The 18,173-nt window shown below is 43.1% G+C and overlaps 1 protein-coding gene across 1 annotated transcript; it reads left to right on the top strand.

Annotated features, from left to right (window-relative positions):
- Nucleotides 1-229: 229 nt before the first annotated feature.
- Nucleotides 230-9,994, top strand: LOC130357544 (olfactory receptor 52N2-like; the record flags this gene model as incomplete). Its single annotated transcript, XM_056560239.1, has 2 exons — nucleotides 230-1,130; nucleotides 9,948-9,994. Coding segments are annotated over exons 1-2 (948 nt in total), but the record flags the coding sequence as incomplete, so codon positions are not given.
- Nucleotides 9,995-18,173: the final 8,179 nt, after the last annotated feature.

The raw sequence follows: 18,173 nt of genomic DNA on the forward strand, positions 1-18,173 counted from the left end.
AGACATTACAAGGCTGGTGAATCAGGTATGAGCTGTAACACGAGCACGGCTGGGACACACTGCAGGGACTTAGGATATCCCTCCCACTGCTGCTGATAGGACCAGCGCCTTTAACTCCTGAGTGGCCAGAGTGAAGCATGTGAAGCCTAGTCAGGTGCGATCCTTACAGGAGCATCACTGATGTCCACCTCTTCATCTCCACAGGTGATCACTATCCCAGGACTGAATCATGGCGTCCATCAACTTCTCCAACATTTACACAAGTGTTTTTATCCTGGAGGGGATCCCGAACCTTGAGTCTTCTCATGTGTGGATATCCATCCCTTTCATTATCATGTACCTCACAGCTATGTTGGGGAACCTCCTGATGCTTCTCCTGATTATGGTGGAACCCCGTCTCCACAGCCCCATGTATTATTTCCTCTATACTTTGTTCCTCACAGATATCATTGTGTCAAATACAATTTCCTTCAAGATGTTCTGCATCTTCTGGCTCAACCAAAAGGAGATTACCTTCATCTCCTGCTACATCCAGATGTTTTTCATCCATTGCTTTTCCTCAATTGAATCTGGAGTCCTCATGGCCATGGCCTACGACAGGTACATGGCTATCTGTAACCCTCTTCACTACACAAGTGCATTAACCAACACATTAATAGTGAAAATAGTGACAACCCTGGTGATAAGAAGCACCATCATAGTGATTCCTTGTTCTTGGATGGCCAGTGGACACCCATACTGCCAGAGCCACCACATCCCTCACACCTATTGTGACCACATGGCGGTTGTGAAGCTAGCCTGTGCTGACATCACCATTGACAGCGCCTATGGCTTAACTGCAGTCTTGTTAGTCATCATGTTTGACATGTCCTCTATTGTTGTGTCCTATGTCTTTATACTGAGGGCCGTTTTGAGACTTTCCACTAAGAAGGCCAAGAAAAAAGCCTTCGGAACATGCACTTCTCACATCTTTATCATTGTCATAGTCTACACCCTGGGACTGTTCACCTTTCTCACCTATAGGATTGGTAATACAGCTCCATACATACATGTGATCATGGCCAACCTCTACCTACTCATCCCACCAACCTTCAACCCCATCATCTATGGTGTGAAGACCAAGGAGATACGCACTGCAGCTTTCCATCTATTTACGCCTATTACCTTATGAAATGTATAACGGAAGGCTGGTATAGACCTCGGAATACTGGGGAAGATTTACTATTGCAAATGTACCAAAATTCTTCACTCGCCCACACCCCTCCCCTCATCCACCGATACCCTTTCCTTGATCAACCTATATCCTCCCCTTCATCCATCCATACCCCTCCCCGTCAACTACCCGTACCCCTCCCTTTATCCATCCATACCCCTTCTCTTCTTCTACCCTTACCCCTTCCCTTCATCCACCCATACCTCTTCTCTTAATCTTCCTCTACTCCTCCCCTTTGTCCATCTTCTCTCCTATTTGGTTGAATTTGATGGACATGAGTCCTTTTTCAACCGCACTATGACTCTGAGACATAATTTGACACATAAAACTGTGTTACATGACTTCCGACACATTTTGAGTTTGCCCTCGGTAAAAGTGGTGTGACGTTGGTAAAAGGAGACATGGCTTAAGATGTAAAACCATAGTAGTTTAAGCCAAAGATGTTTTCCAAATAAACATTCAGCCGACAGCTATCTCTCCTGACCTCCTTACACACATGGACCTTAGACACAGCTGAACCTTCACATGTCCTCTAAGGTGAGGGATGAGGTAAGCCGCTGCCAGAAATCTCTGGTGGCGGTTTATCTCTCCCAGACAACAGGGTTGGACAATTACAACCCAACATATCTGACCCTTCTCCCCCTACCATGAGGCCTGGTGAGAAGAAGTGGTGGAAGTGGAAGAAGTGGTGGGTAGATTGAGCAGCGGGATCCACAGTTAAGCAAGAAGCCAAGCAAGGGTTAAGGAAACTTGGGAAAAGCAAAGTTGGGACCAATGGAGATGGAGGATAAGAAGCAGCTCTCGGAGGAAGCTTGAGAGGGAGGCCATCATATACTCTAGACAGTCAGCCAAAGCCAGTGATGCTCATGGGTTCAGTTGACTTTGTCTGGGCACCTTTAGTCTAGGCCAGTAGTCACCAAATACAGTTCGGAAACCACAAGTCTAGACTGTCTAAGAACAAAAGCACCAGATTAGTCATACGCAAAAATACCTCATAAGATGGAAAGTTATAACCGTAAATAAACAAAAAAATACCTCATAAGATGTAAACAATAGCCGTAAATACATAAAAAATACCTCGCAAGATGTAAAACTATAACCGTAAATACATAATAAATACCTCATAAGATGTAAAATAATAACTATAAATACACAAAAAAATTCCTCACAAGATGTAAAACTATAACCATAAATACACAATAAATACCTCATAAGATATAAACAATAACCATAAATACATAAAAAATACCTCACAAGATGTAAAGCTATAACGGTAAATACACAAAGAAAAAATACCTCAAAAGATGTAAAACAATAACTGTAAATACACAAAACAATTCCTCACGAGATGTTAAACAAATACCTCACAAGATGGAAAACTATAACCGTAAATACATAAAATAATTCCTAACAAGATGTAAAACAATAACCGGAAATGTACAATAAATACCTCATAAGATGTAAACAATAACCATAAATACATAAAAAATACCTCACAAGATATAAAGCTATAACTAAATATACAAAGAAAAAATACCTCAAAAGATGTAAAACAATAACCATAAATACATAAAAAGTACCTCACAAGATGTAAAACTATAACCATAAATACACAAAAAAATTCCTCATAAGATGTAAAACTATAACAGTAAATACACAAAAATTCCTCATAAGATGTAAAATTATAACCGTAAATACACAATAAATACCTCAAAAAATGTAAAACAATAACTGTAAATACACAAAAAAATACCTCACAAGATGTAAAACTATAACCATAAATACACAAAAAAATTCCTCATAAGATGTAAAACTATAACAGTAAATACACAAAAATTCCTCATAAGATGTAAAGCTATAACCGTAAATACACAATAAATACCTCAAAAAATGTAAAACAATAACTGTAAATACACAAAAAAATTCCTCACAAGATATAAAACCATAACCGTAAATACATAAAATAATTCCTAACAAGATGTAAAACAATAACAGGAAATGTAAATACTGTAAATAACATTCCTAACAAGATGTAAAACTATAACCGTAAAAAAAAAAAAAAAACTCACAAGATGGAAAACTATAACCGCAAAAACACAAAAAAATACCTCACAAGATGTAAAACTTTAACCGTAAATACATAAAAAACATTAACAAGATGTACAACAATGACCGTGAATACACAAAAAAATATCTCACAAGATGTAAAACTATACCCGTAAATACACAAAAAATTCCTCACAAGATGGAAAATTATAACCGTAAACACACAAAAAATTCCTCACAAGATGTAAAACTATAACCGTAAATACTTTTGTTTGTCCATAAATGTTAGAGACAAGCTTAAAATTTCGCCAAAACTTTCTTCAGAATACCTCATTCTCATCACTGCACCTTGCAGATTATAAGAAAAGTCTTTTACAGGACAATGATTTTATGGTAAAAATAAGTTGCCAAATAGAAGATCTTTCTATATATTTTAGGTAGGTTTTATATATATATTATGTATAATTTTAGATTTGTGACTGATTTTATATAGAATGTTATATATTATGTATATTTTTAGATTTGTGACTGATTTGTATAATTTTAGGTTTGTGACTGATTTTAGGTGGAATGTTGTATATTATGTATATTTTTAGATTTGTGACTGATTTTATATAGAATGTTATATATTATGTATATTTTTAGATTTGTGACTGATTTTATATAGAATGTTATATATTATGTATATTTTTAGATTTGTGACTGATTTTATATAGAATGTTATATATTATGTATATTTTTAGATTTGTGACTGATTTTATATAGAATGTTATATATTATGTATATTTTTAGATTTGTGACTGATTTTATATAGAATGTTATATATTAAGTATAATTTTAGGTTTGTGACTGATTTTATATAGAATGTTATATATTATGTATAATTTTAGATTTGTGACTGATTTTATATAGAATGTTATATATTATGTATAATTTTAGGTTTCTGACTGATTCTAGGTGGAAAGTTGAATATTATGTATATTTTTAGATTTGTGACTGATTTTATATAGCATGTTATATATTATGTATAATTTTAGGTTTGTGACTGATTTTATATAGAATGTTATATATTATGTATAATTTTAGGTTTGTGACTGATTCTAGGTGGAATGTTGTATATTATGTATATTTTTATGTTTGTACATTGTTAGACACCCTTAGCCATTAGGCACCTTCTCATTGCTCATTCCCAGTCTGAAAAAAGGAATAAATGTTGGTCACTAAGTCACATGGGCTTAAAAATGGTGTAAATGTAAATGAAAGCTACAACTCATCCCTTAGAAAATGAACGCAATCATCCACATCTAAAGGAAAACAAAAAATAAAGTTCCGGCTCTCAGGAGGAAGCAGTGAAAAATAAACTAATTTCAAACATCATGAACAACACAAAAATAATCGCCCACTTCCTGTGTTCTGTCCCTGCACTATCTAGACCCCACCCCTCTTCCGGTGTTCTGTCTCTGCACTATCTAGGCCCTGATCCAACTTCCTGTTAACTGTCCCTGCATTATCTAGGCCCCACCCCTCCTTCTTTGTTCTGTCTCTTCACTATCTAGGCCTTGATTCCACTTCCTGTGCTCTTACTCTGCACTTTCTAGGCTCCACCCCTCTTCCTGTGTTCTGTCCTTGCAGTATCTAGGCCCCCCCTCCTTCTGTGTTCTGTCCTTGCACTATCTAGGCCCCCCTCCTTCTGTGTTCTGTCCTTGCACTATCTAGACCCCACACATCATCTTGTGTTCTATCTCTGCACTATCTAGGCCCCACCCCTCTTCTTGTGTTCTGTCCTTGCAAAATCTAGGCCCCACCCCTCCTTCTGTGTTCTGTCTCTGCACTATCTAGGCCCTGATCCCACTTCCTGTATTCTGTCTCTTCACTATCTAGGTCCAAATTGAAAAAATGACTGAACCTTATAGTGCACTAGGGTGTGAGTGTGATACATTGGAGGCTCAACTCCATGTCAAAGGGCTACCACAAATAGTAAAAAATCACACGTGATCATTCGGTAGATTTCTTAATGCTCTCTCTTTAGTATTTCGTTTTCATGATACAAAAATAGATCAGCAGATCTCCACAATCTCATTTATAAATGGATACAAAAGTAACATTACCCAAAGTGCTTACTAGACAAGCCAGCGAATTACGTTGGATGGTAATTGAAGAAGTGGAAGGGAGTTCAGAAGAGAGTATAAAAAGGAGATTGCTACAAAGAGAAGTCTTTTGGAAATAAACACTGAATCCATTGACCCCAGATGGGCTGAATGAAATCTGAACTAAAATCTTTATTTTGCTGCGAAAGAAATTCATATAATATGTGTTTTTAATTGTGAAAGCGTTATGTGCTTTGATTGTAATACGTAATCTCTCGTTTCAGAATTGAGTTCACGCGAGATGGGAATTACTATGTATATGGTGGTGGGAGCACGATAGGGTCTCTTGAGAAACAGGATGCCCGAGGAAGGGCGAAGCTACTCCGGCTGCTGAATGAGGACTGCTGAGCATGTCTAGTGAGCACTTTGGGTAATGTTACTTTTGTATCCACTTATAAATGAGATCATGGAGATCTGCTGATCTATTTTTGTATCATGAGAAGGAAATACTAAAGAAAGAGCCTTAAGAAATTTACCGAATGGTCAAGTGTGATTCTTCACTCTCTAGGCCCTGGTCCCACTTCCAATTTACTGTGCCTGCACTATGTAAGCCCCACCCATCCTTCTGTGCTCTTTATCATTACTATCTAGGCCTCACCCCTCTTCCTTTGTTCTTTCCTTGCACTATCTAGGCCCCACCTCACTTCCTGGGTTCTGTCCCTGCAAGCCCTCATCTAAGCCTAGATCTGAATTCCCATTTAAGGTCCCTGCACTATCTAGGCCCCATCCCTACTTTCTGTGTTCGGTCCCTGCACTATCTAGGCTCCATTCCTACTTTCTGTGTTCTGTCCCTGCACTATCTAGGCTCCATTCCTACCTTCTTTGTTCTGTCCCTGCACTATCTAGGCCCCATCCCTACGTTCTGTGTTCTGTCCCTGCACTATCTAGGCTCCATTCCTACTTTCTGTGTTCTGTCCCTGCACTATCTAGGCTCCATTCCTACCTTCTTTGTTCTGTCCCTGCACTATCTAGGCCCCATCCCTACTTTCTGTGTTCTGTCCCTGCACTATCTAGGCCCCACCCCTCTTCCTATGTTCTATCCCTGCACATCTAGGCCCCACCCTGGTATTGGTGCTGCTAAAGACAGAATTCAACAACAGGAAGTGGACAGCACTTTGGGGAAGGGAGACACATAGTGGCCAAGACAACAGACCCTTTTCTCAGGCGTAATTTTTGCTAATTGAAGTAATTTACAAAAACGCTATTCTTGTTGATTCAAGGGAGGAAAGTTGGTGGAAATGACAGGGACCATTGCTGTGGTATTCCTGCCAGACCCGCGCCGTACCCCACCCGCTGGTTACTCAGTTCGGGTCATTTTTAGACTGTATCCACATTTTTTCCAGAATTGAAAACCGCTCTCTGCTGCTTTAAACTTAAGAGGCCAGAGGTGGAGATCAGACTTGGGCTCAGTAAAAATGTGCAGCAAAGCCTAAAGCCCCATTTACCTCACTCCAAACATCTGGGACCTGAATATTAATTCATGAAGATGGCTTGGGATGAAAACCAAAGTTACATGAGAAGGCAGAGACATTATTCTGTCCATTGATCTGTGGATGATAATGCTGGAATTAGAACCTTTTGAGATCGGTTTCACATGAGCGGCCACTACTCTTACCCCTACAACGCTGTACAGCTCCTGGGCTGTCCATCTTTATAGGACAGTGTGCGCCTCTTGGCATTACCACTACTCTCACACATCCATACGACCCTGCTGCCCGGAGCCCATCCCTGCTCAGAATAAGTTAAAAAATCTCAGAGGAAACCTCATAGTCACTTACATGCTTTATTATGGCAATGGACACCTTTTGATTAAGACTGAATTCATTCAAATCAAACTGAATCTGACCCAAATCTGGACCCAAAACCAGTTCCGGACATTCATTCATCTCAACATGAGACATATGGGTGACAGTGAAGCAATAACTCCATTCAATCCATGGTGTATGTGGACATTTTTCCCATCTCCAAATGTGTCCTCGTGTGACTTCAGGTATATCAAACCCTCATGTTACAGATTGTTGTCCTGATAAGCTTGATGGGCACTTGTCACACCACAGAAGAAATGGGTTGCATTTGTATTTTGGCACCCAGATCTGGGACTACAAATAAAAAAGAAAAAAAAAGAAAAACACAATCCCAGTCTGTGGTGTCCAGGTACCGGAGTGCGTCCTGTCAGGTAAACATTCCATCAGGTGCCTGCACTAGGCCTCAGGTGATGCTATGATAGTCATTGTAATCTTTGACTGTTAATTTATATTGTTTTGCACTGTACCTTTAAGAAATGTAAAGGATATTTGTTAAGACAGTATGATGTAAAGTACCCATGTTACCCTGATTTCCCAATGGGAGTCCCCCTAGCTCGGACATACATAGTGCGTGGGGGGGGGGGAGAAGTTATTCAGCTAGAGTCTGTGTGCAGAGCTCAGTGTGAGCTGCAGTGTGGAGAAGAGGCAGCAGGAGTGTGAGATGAATCTAAGGGAAACCTAAAGAAAATCCTCAAGCAAGCGACCACGCCATTCAGTAAGTGTTCCCTGCCCAAGAGGAGTCAAACATTCCTAGCTGTAAGCACAAGAGCCGGTGAGTCGAAGGACCACAGAGTGATGGTGCTTACGCTGGTAGTGTAGGGGCATGGGAGGCCTCAGCATTAAGTCTAAAGTCCCAAGCCTGCAACAAGTAAAGCCAATTGGGTGTAAAATACTACAAGTCACAGCACATCTACAGGGCTCCCAAGAGTTACTCTGCATCTCCTCTGCACTTATCTGCACTGTGAGGATTGTAACATCTCCTTCCTCAGTAAAGACAGTTATCTGTAACCTGGCATCGGTTTATTTATTATCCCGTGCCTGGCCCAGGAGAAACTGTCATACCCTTGGACCGTGTAGGTTAACGATACCCTGGCATCACAAAGTGATACATCAAACCACCCTGAGTCACAACCAGGATCAATACACCCTGTACCCCAGTCAGAAGCACTAATGCATCCATCACACAAAAAAAAAGTGGTGTCACAAGTCCATACCCCCAACCTATATACTAAGAGAAATAGCAATCATAGTTATCCTAAAGCAGATAAACACATCTTTACTCATCTGTCCCAACAAGGAGATCAATCCTTCCCAGTCTGGGCCTAGAGAGTAAGGGGCTCTTTCCCATCTAGGTGGACTCCTCCTCGGAGCTATGAAAGAAGGAGGTTTTGCCACCTCCAAAACAGATATCTGGTAGGGTGCAGCATAGAATGTGAATCTGAGAATTTTGATGGGCCTACAAGTGGCCGCAACCCGACAGCTGGGTTGTAACAAACTAGGTAGGTAGCCAGATAAGTAGGTATCTAGCTAATTTGGTTGTTTGCTAGCTAAGCAGTTAGGTTACTAGGTAGGTAGATAGCCCGATAGCTAAATAGGTATCTAGCTACATAGTGCTCACATTCCCTGCACACAATGCCCAGGCCCGACTGCCCCATGTTCCAGGCCCAAGCACTGACCTCTCCAGCTCCTGCAGATGATCTCTGCTGTCTGATGCCATCCCCAGGTGACTAGGCTGGCTGTAGAGTGGGGAGCACTAGGAAGGTTCTAGTCCTTCCTTTCATGCTGCCAGCCAGTTCCCCACTGTGCTGCCTGAGTAGGAAAATAAAATGTTGCCCCCCTTGCTATAAAATAACACCAACCAAAATGCCTCCATATCTATTATTTGATATCATAAAATTGACTAGCAACACTTGGGGACCCTGGACCAAATAAAGCAAGGGTCCCCTGTGAGAATCCACCTCTGACTCCCCCTTCTCCCCACCCCTATTCCACCCAAACTCAACTACAAAAAATATATATAACGTTATAGGTGAAATACATAGATAAATAATTTTCCATGGCCAATAACACCAGTATATATGGAGGAATATTATCACCATACATATTACCATCATACTGTTACTGACCAAATCCTGTATACTGAGACCAACATTACCAATAATACCAGTATACAAGGAGGAATATTATCACCATACATATTACCATTATACTGTTACTGACCAAATCCTGTATACTGAGACCAACATTACCAATAATACCAGTATACAAGGAGGAATATTATCACCATACATATTACCATTATACTGTTACTGACCAAATCCTGTATACTGAGACCAATAACACCAATAATACCAGTATACAAGGAGGAATATTATCACCATACATATTACCATTATACTGTTACTGACCAAATCCTGTATACTGATACCAATATTACCAATAATACCAGTAGAGATGTCGCGAATTGTTCGCCTGCGAACAGTTCCCGGCGAACTTAGCATGCTCGCGTTCACATCGCCGGGCGAACATATGTGAAGTTCGATCCGCCCCCTATACTTTAACATTGCAGTAAACTTTGACCCTGTGAGTCAGAGTCAGCAGACACATTACAGCCAATCAGCAGCAGTCCCTCCCTTCCAGACCCTCCTACCTCTTGCACTGACGCCATTTTACCCTCATTCAGCATGCTGCAGGCTTAGGTAGTGGAGGGTCAGAGAAGCTGCTCCTGCTGTATAGGGAAAGCGATAGCTAGGTTGCTGCTAGGTGGTGTATTCAGGGTCCAGTTTACTTCTAAAACACTAGTGTAACATCTGCTTTAAGGACAGCACCCAAAAAAGCCCTTTTTAGGGCTGAAAGATATCAGTCCTGGTTGGGAGGGAATCGCTGGTTAAAAGGGGTACTCCAGAATCGAACTTAAGTTCCTTCAAGCAACTATCTACTAAAGTATTCAAAGGGGTGAAAGATATCAGTCCGTGTGTCTTGCAACAGCTGGAGGCACCTTGGTTGGGAGGGAACCGCTGGTTAAAAGAATCAAACTTAAGTTCCTTCAAGCAACAGTCCGTGTGTTTTGCAACAGCTGTAGGCACCCTGGTTGGGGACCACTGCATAAAAGGGGAACTCCGCTGGCAAGTTTTTTTGCTCATTGTCACACTAGTGCAAATCACATTAGGTGTGACAGTTGTGCAAATTAAAAAAAAAAAAAACTTTTTTGGCTGTTAAATAAAACCAGTCGTCACTGTCAGTTCACGTCACAGTTGCCATTTTTCTTGCCTACAGGGCAAATTGTGTCACCCTAGTGCAAATCACATTAGGTGTGACACTTGTGTAAATTTAATCAAAAAAATGACAGGCAGAGGAAGGCCACCCCGCAGGGGCAGTCGTGGTGCTGGGATTCCCTTTGGCCCTAGAATGGCCAGTGTTCAGAGGCCACGTACCCTGAACCCCCAAAGTTATGAGGACTTAGTTGACTGGCTATCACAAGACGCCCAATCTACTACTAAAGCTTCCGCTTGGAACCTTGACGCACCGTCCTTCTCCTCCTCTAGCTTAGCTTCGGGCACCTCTCATGCTACCACTTGCCCTCCTGCCGCCACCACCAACACTAGCACCGCAGCAGCTTTACTTGATCCGTCAGAGGAATTATTTACACATCAGTTTGAAGACATGAGTGATGTGCAACCAACATTGCCAGAGGATGTAGATAACAGGGATATGTCTCAGTCAGGCAGCATTACACACATGGACGCACGGTGTGATGATGATATTGTACCCGCTGCTGCTTCCTTTCTTGAGGTGTCAGATAGCGGTGAAGGTGTTGATGATGACAAGTGTCCGTGGATGCCACGTGGGTGCCTGCTAGAAGAGAAGAAGAGGGGGAAAGTTCAGATGGGGAGACAGAGAGGAGGAGGAGACGAGTTGGAAGCAGGGGGAGGTCGTCGCAAGGAGCTAGTGGCACAGTCAGACAGCATCGGCACCCGGGGTCAGCCAGACGGGACGCCAATCAATGCATGCTGTTGCCACCACCAGAATGCCATCATCGCAGAGCTCAGCAGTGTGGAATTTTTTGTGTGTGTCTGCCTCTGACAACATTGAGGCCATTTGCAACCTGTGCCAGAAGAAACTGAGTTGTGGGAAGGCCAACACCCACCTAGGCACAACTGCTTTGCGAAGGCACATGATGTCACATCACAAACGCCTATGGGATCAACACGTCAGTACAAGCAGCACACAAAGTCAAAGCCGCCATCCTCCTCCTGGTCCAGCATCTTCAGCCAGGTCAACCACTGCTGCCCTCCTTGCCCCCTCTCAACCATCCGCCTCTCCGTCTCTCGCCTTGAGCAGTTCCTGCTCATCTGTCCACAGTCAAGTGTCTGTCAAGGAGATGCTTGAGCGCAAGAAGACAATGTCCCAAAGTCACCCCCTAGCCCGGCGTCTGACAGCTGGCTTGTCGGAACTGCTAGCCCGCCAGCTTTTAGTATACAAGCTGGTGGAGTCTGAGGCCTTTAAAAAATTTGTAGGCATTGGGTCACCGCAGTGGAAGGTACCCAGACGAAATTTTTTTGCACAAAAGGCAATCCCCAACCTTTACTCCATTGTGCAAAAGGAAATTATGGCATGTCTGGCACACAGTGTAGGGGCAAGGGTCCATCTGACCACTGATACCTGGTCTGCTAAAGCATGGTCTGGGCAGGTATATCACCTACACTGCTCATTGGGTAAACCTGGTGATGGCTGCCAAGCATGGAATGCGTGGCTCTGCAGAGGAGTTGGTGACACCGCCACGACTTGCAGGCAGGCCTGCTGCCACCTCCTCTACTCCTCCTACTCCATCCTCTTCCATAACATCCTCGGCCGAGTCCTCTTCCACTGCTGCGTCTTGCTCCACATCACCGGCACCCCCCCCCCCCAGCTCCCCGGCAGTGTCACGCCATCTTGGGATTGACTTGCCTCAAAGCGGAGAGTCACACCACACCAGCGCTCCTGTTGGCCCTGAACGCACAGGTGGACCAGTGGCTGACTCCGCACAAACTGGAGATCGGCAAGGTGGTTTGTGACAACGGAACAAATTTGTTGGCGGCATTGAGGTTGGGCAAGTTGACACATGTGCCGTGCATGGCACATGTGTGTAATCTGATTGTACAACGCTTTGTGCTCAAGTACCCAGGCTTACAGGATGTCCTGAAGCAGTCCAGGAAGGTGTGTGGCCATTTCAGGCATTCCTACATGGCCATGGCGCACTTGTCAGATATCCAGTGGCGAAACAACATGCCAGTGAGGCGCTTGATTTGCGACAGCCCGACACCTTGGAATTCAACACTCCTAATGTTCGACCGCCGCCACCAGAAACAGCCTTATCAGCATCGCTTGCCCTGCGGCAACGCTGGAAGAGGATTGTGAGGAAGAGGAGTCGGAGGAGGAATGTGGCTTTGAAGAGGAGGAGGACCAACCACAGCAGGCATCCCAGGGTGCTCCTTGTCACCTATCTGGTTCCCGTGGTGTTGTACTTGGCTGGGGGGAAGAAGATGATAACTTCCCTGACATCACTGAGGGCGAGGAACGGGACATGAGTAGCTCGGCATCCGTCCTTGTGCAAATGGGGTCTTTCATGCTGTCGTGCCTGTTGAGTGACCCTCGTATAAAAAGGATGAAGAAGAACGACCTGTACCGGTATAAACATAAAGTGCCTGACATGTTACCGCATTACAGCAAGGCGGAAAGGATTCAGCAGGTCCAAGATAAATTAAGAAGTATGCTGTACACAGCGTATAAGGGTCATGTCACAGCACAACAGGGATCTAACAGGGGAAGAGGTGAAAGTAATCCTCCTCCTCCTCCCACGAACACGCCGGCAAGGACAGGATGCTGTACAGACATGCTGTTGATGGAGGACATGCGGAGCTTTTTAAGTCTTACGCATCGCCACAGCCCTTCGGGGTCCACCATCAGAGAATGACTTGACCGACAGGTAGCAGACTACCTGGCCTTAACCGCAGATATCGACACTCTGAGGAGCGATGAACCCCTTGACTACTGGGTGTGCCGGCTTGACCTGTGGCCTGAGCTATCCCAATTTGCGCTGGAACTTCTGGCCTGTCCCGCTTCAAGTGTCCTGTCAGAAAGGACCTTCAGTGCAGCAGGAGGTATTGTCACTGAGAAGAGGAGTTGCCTAGGTCAAAAAAGTCTGGATTACCTCATCTTAAGATGGATGAGGGATGGATCCCGAAGGGACTGACACTGGGCGATACATGTGACTGAACAAGGCCTGATCAGATGAGCTGCCTTGGCCTAAAAATGGTCCACACGCTGCTGTGTTTTACCTCTGAATGCCGGGTGACTTGTGTGACTTATCCGCCACCAACTAGGGTTCATGCCGCAATGTTTTAGGGCACTTTCTGCCTGGGAAACAAACATGAATTTTTCTAGCCGTTGCTACAGCTGCAACAATACCAAATTTTCCAGCCATGTGTACATGCCTAATTTTTCTGGCCTCTGCTACTGTACTTTTTCTGGTGCTGCAATTTTTCTGGCCGCTGTTACAGCAACGGCTGCGACAATGCCAAATTTTCCAGCCAGGTGTACATGCCTAATTTGTCTGGCCTCTGCTACTGAACTTTTTCTGGTGCTGCTACAGATGCGGCTGCGATAATACCCAATTTTTCATCCAGGTGTACATGCCTAATTTTTCTGGCCTCTGCTGCCGCAATTGTTATAGTGCTGCAATTTTTATGGCCGCTGCTACAGAAGCGGCTGCAACAATACCAAATTTTTCCTCCAGGTGTACAGGCCGAATTTCTCAGGTACTCTCTGCTGACATCTCTGTCCATTTTAGCAACCGTGGATATTAGATGTATGGTAAGGGCAGCATGGGGGCTCAGAGGTTAGCACTGAGATTCCCCCACTGCTGCCTTGCAGCGCTGGGGCCTTGGGTTCAAATCCCACCATGTCCTGCCTCAAGGGGGGCTCTAACTATGTGCTGCCTAATATGGGGGAATTTTATTTGCTGCCTAAAGGGGGGCTCTAACTATGTGCTGCCTAATATGGGGGAATCTTATGTGCTGCCTAATATGGGGGAATCTTATGTGCTGCCTAATATGGGGGAATCTTATGTGCTGCCTAACATGGGGGAATCTATGTGCTGTCTAAAGGGGGGAATCTAACTATGTGATGCCTAAAGGGGGCTGAAGCAGGTTATTCCAAACCATTTAGGAATGTTAGGTGATTTATGCCCTTTATGGATTAAAACCAGACTCTGCATTAACTATGTAATTTTCCATGGGAGTTTTGCCATGGATCCCGCTCCGGCACGCCACAGTCCAGGTATTAGTCCCGTTGAAACAACTTTTAAATCACCATTGTGGCCAGAAAGAGTCCCTGTGGGTTTTAAAATTCGCCTGCCCATTGAAGTCAATGGCAGTTCGCCGGATCACGAACTTTTGCGGACGTTCGCAATCGCGGTTCGCGAACCGAAAGTTTTATGTTCGCGACATCACTAAATACCAGTATACAAGAAGGAATATTATCACCATACATATTACCACCATACTGTTACTGACCAAATCCTGTATACTGAGACCAATATTACCATCAATACCAATATACAAGGTGGAATATTATCACCATACATATTACCATCATACTGTTACTGATCAAATCCTGTATACCGAGACCAATATTACCAATAATACCAGTATACAAGGAGGAATATCATCACCATACATATTACCATCATACTGTTACTGACCAATCCCTGTATACTGAGACCAATATTACCAATAATACCAGTAAACAAGAAATAATATTATCAGCATACATGTTACCATCATACTGTTACTGACAAAATCCTGTATACTGAGACCAATATTACCAATAATACCAGTATACAAGGAGGAATATTATCACCATACATACTACCATCATATTGCTACTGACCAAATCCTGTATACTGACCAATATTGCCAATAATACCAGTATACAAGGTTACCATCATACTGTTACTGACCAAATCCTTTATACTGAGAACAATATTACCAATAATACCATTATACAAGGAGGAATATTAATATTATCACTATACATTTTAACATCATACTATTCCTGACCAAATCCTGTATACTGACCAATAATACCAGAATACAAGGAGGAATATTATCATCATACATATTACCATCATACTGTTATTGACCAAATCCTTTATACTGAGACCAATAATACCAGTATACAAGGAGGAATACTATCACGATACATATTAACATCATACTGTTACTGACCAAATACTGTATACTGAGACCAATATTACCAATAATGCCAGTATACAAGGAGGAATATTATCATTATACATATTACCATTATATTGTTACTGACCAAATCCTGTATACTGAGACCAATATTACCAATAATACCAGTATACAAGGAGGAATATTATCATTATACATATTACCATCATACTGTTACTGACCAAATCCTGTATACTGAGACCAATATTACCAATAATGCCAGTGTACAAGGAGGAATATTATCACCATACATATTACCATCATACTGTTACTGACCAAATACTGTTTACTGAGATCAATATTACCAATAATGCCAGTGTACAAGGAGGAATATTATCACCATACATATTACCATTATATTGTTACTGACCAAATCCTGTATACTGAGACCAATATTACCAATAATACCAGTATACAAGGAGGAATATTATCACCATACATTTTACCATCATACTGTTATTGACCAAATTCTGTATACTGAGACCAATATTACCAAATATATTAGTATACAAGGAGGAATATTATCACCGTACACATTACCATTAGAGATGAGCGAACTTACAGTGATTCGATTTTTCACGAACTTCTCAGTTCGGCAGTTGATGACTTATCCTGCATAAATTAGTTCAGCCTTCAGGTGCTCCGGTGAGCTGGAAAAGAAGGATACAGTCCTAGGAGAGAGTCTCCCAGGACTGTATCCATCTTTTCCAGCCCACCGGAGCACCTGAAAGCTGAACTAATTTATGCAGGCTAAAGTCAGCAACTGCCGAGCCGAGAAGTTTGTGACTAATAGAATTACTGTAAGTTTGCTCATCACTAATTACCATCATACAGTATTGTTACTGACCAAATCCTGTATACAGACCAATATAACCAATAATATCAGTATACAAGGAGGAATATGATCACCATACATATTACAATTAGAGATGTTGTGAATTGTTCGCCGGCGAACATAGCTTTTTCGCGTTCGCTGCGCCATGTGAACATATGCGATGTTCGATCCGCCCCCTATTCGTCATCATCGAGTAAACTTTGACCCTCTACCTCACAGTCAGCAGACACATTCCAGCCAATCAGCAGCAGACCCTCCCTCCCAGACCCTCCCACCTCTTGGACGGACTCCATTTTAGAATCATTCTGATGCTGTATTCGTAGTGAGAGGAGGGAAAGTGAACCTGCTCCTGATTTCATAGGGAAAGTGATAGCTAGGTTGTTTATTCAGGGTCTGCTACAGTCCTGAAGGACTAATCTGCACTGTGAGGACAGCACCCAAAAAAGCCCTTTTTAGGGCTCAAACATCAGTCTGCATTTTTTCCCCCTGTGTAATCTAATTGCATTTGCCTGCCTGACAGCGTGTGTGTCAGGCTCACAGCGTATATTGTGCCCACTTGCCCAGTGCCACCACTCATATCTGGTGTCACAATAGCTTCCATTTAAAAAAAACAAAAAACTTTTTAGACTGTGAAATAATAGCAGTCACTTTCCATCACACAAGTGCGTTTACGGGCCTGCAAGGCCACAGTGTCACATCAGTGCAACAGATATATGGTCTAACAGTAGTGTACATTTAACAAAACAAAAAAACTTTTTTGACTGTGAAATAATATCAGTCAGTTCACTTCACACTTGAGAGTTTTTGGGCCTGCCAGGGCTCAGTGTCACACTAGTGCAACTCATATCTGGTGTAACAGTAGTGTACATAAAAAATTTTTTTTGACTGTAATAGATTGAATAGCAGTTAGTTGTCTGCAAGCGTGTGTGTCAGTCCTACAGCGTCTACTCTGCCAACTTCTGCTGGTGCACAGTGTCACTCATATCTGTTGTCATAGTAGCTTGCACGCATAGTACCACTAATTGAAAAAAAAATTACAGGCAGAGGCAGGCCACCCCGCAGGGACTGTCGTGGTGCTGTGATTCCCTTTGGCCCACATAGTTCACATAGTTGACTGGCTAACACAGGACTCCCAATCTTCTACAGCTTCCGCTTGGAACCTTGACGCACCATCCTTCTCCTCCTCTAGCTTAGCTTCAGGCACCTCTCAAGTTACCACTTGCCCTCCTGCCGCCACCACCAACACTAGCACCACAGCCACTTCACTTGATCCGTCAGAGGAATTATTTGCACATCAGTTTGAAGACATGAGTGATGCACAACCATTATTGGCAGAGGATGTAGATAACAGGGATATGTCTCAGTCAGGCAGCATTACACACATGGACGTACGGTGTGATGATGATGTTGTACCCGCTGCTGCTTCCTTTGTTTATGTTGTCAGATACAAGTGAAGCGGTTGATGATGATGATGATGTGTCCGTGGATGCCACGTGGGTGCCCGCTAGAAGAGAAGAAGAAGAACAGGGGGAAAGTTCAGATGGGGAGACAGAGAGGAGGAGGAGACGAGTTGGAAGCAGGGGGAGGTCGTCGCAAGGAGCTAGTGGCACAGTCAGACAGCATGCATCGGCATCCAGGGTCAGCCAGACGGGACGCCAATCAACGCATGCTGTTGCCACCACCAGAATGCCGTTATCACAGAGCTCAGCAGTGTGGCATTTTTTGTGTGTGTCTGTCTCTGACAACAGCGAGGCCATTTTCAACCTGTGCCACAAGAAACTGAGTTGTGGGAAGTCTAACACCCACCTAGGCACAACTGCTTTGCGAAGGCACATGATGTCGCATCACAAACGC

The sequence above is a fragment of the Hyla sarda genome, chromosome 2 (genome assembly GCF_029499605.1).
Source record: "Hyla sarda isolate aHylSar1 chromosome 2, aHylSar1.hap1, whole genome shotgun sequence".
Classification (NCBI taxonomy): Eukaryota; Metazoa; Chordata; class Amphibia; order Anura; family Hylidae; genus Hyla; species Hyla sarda.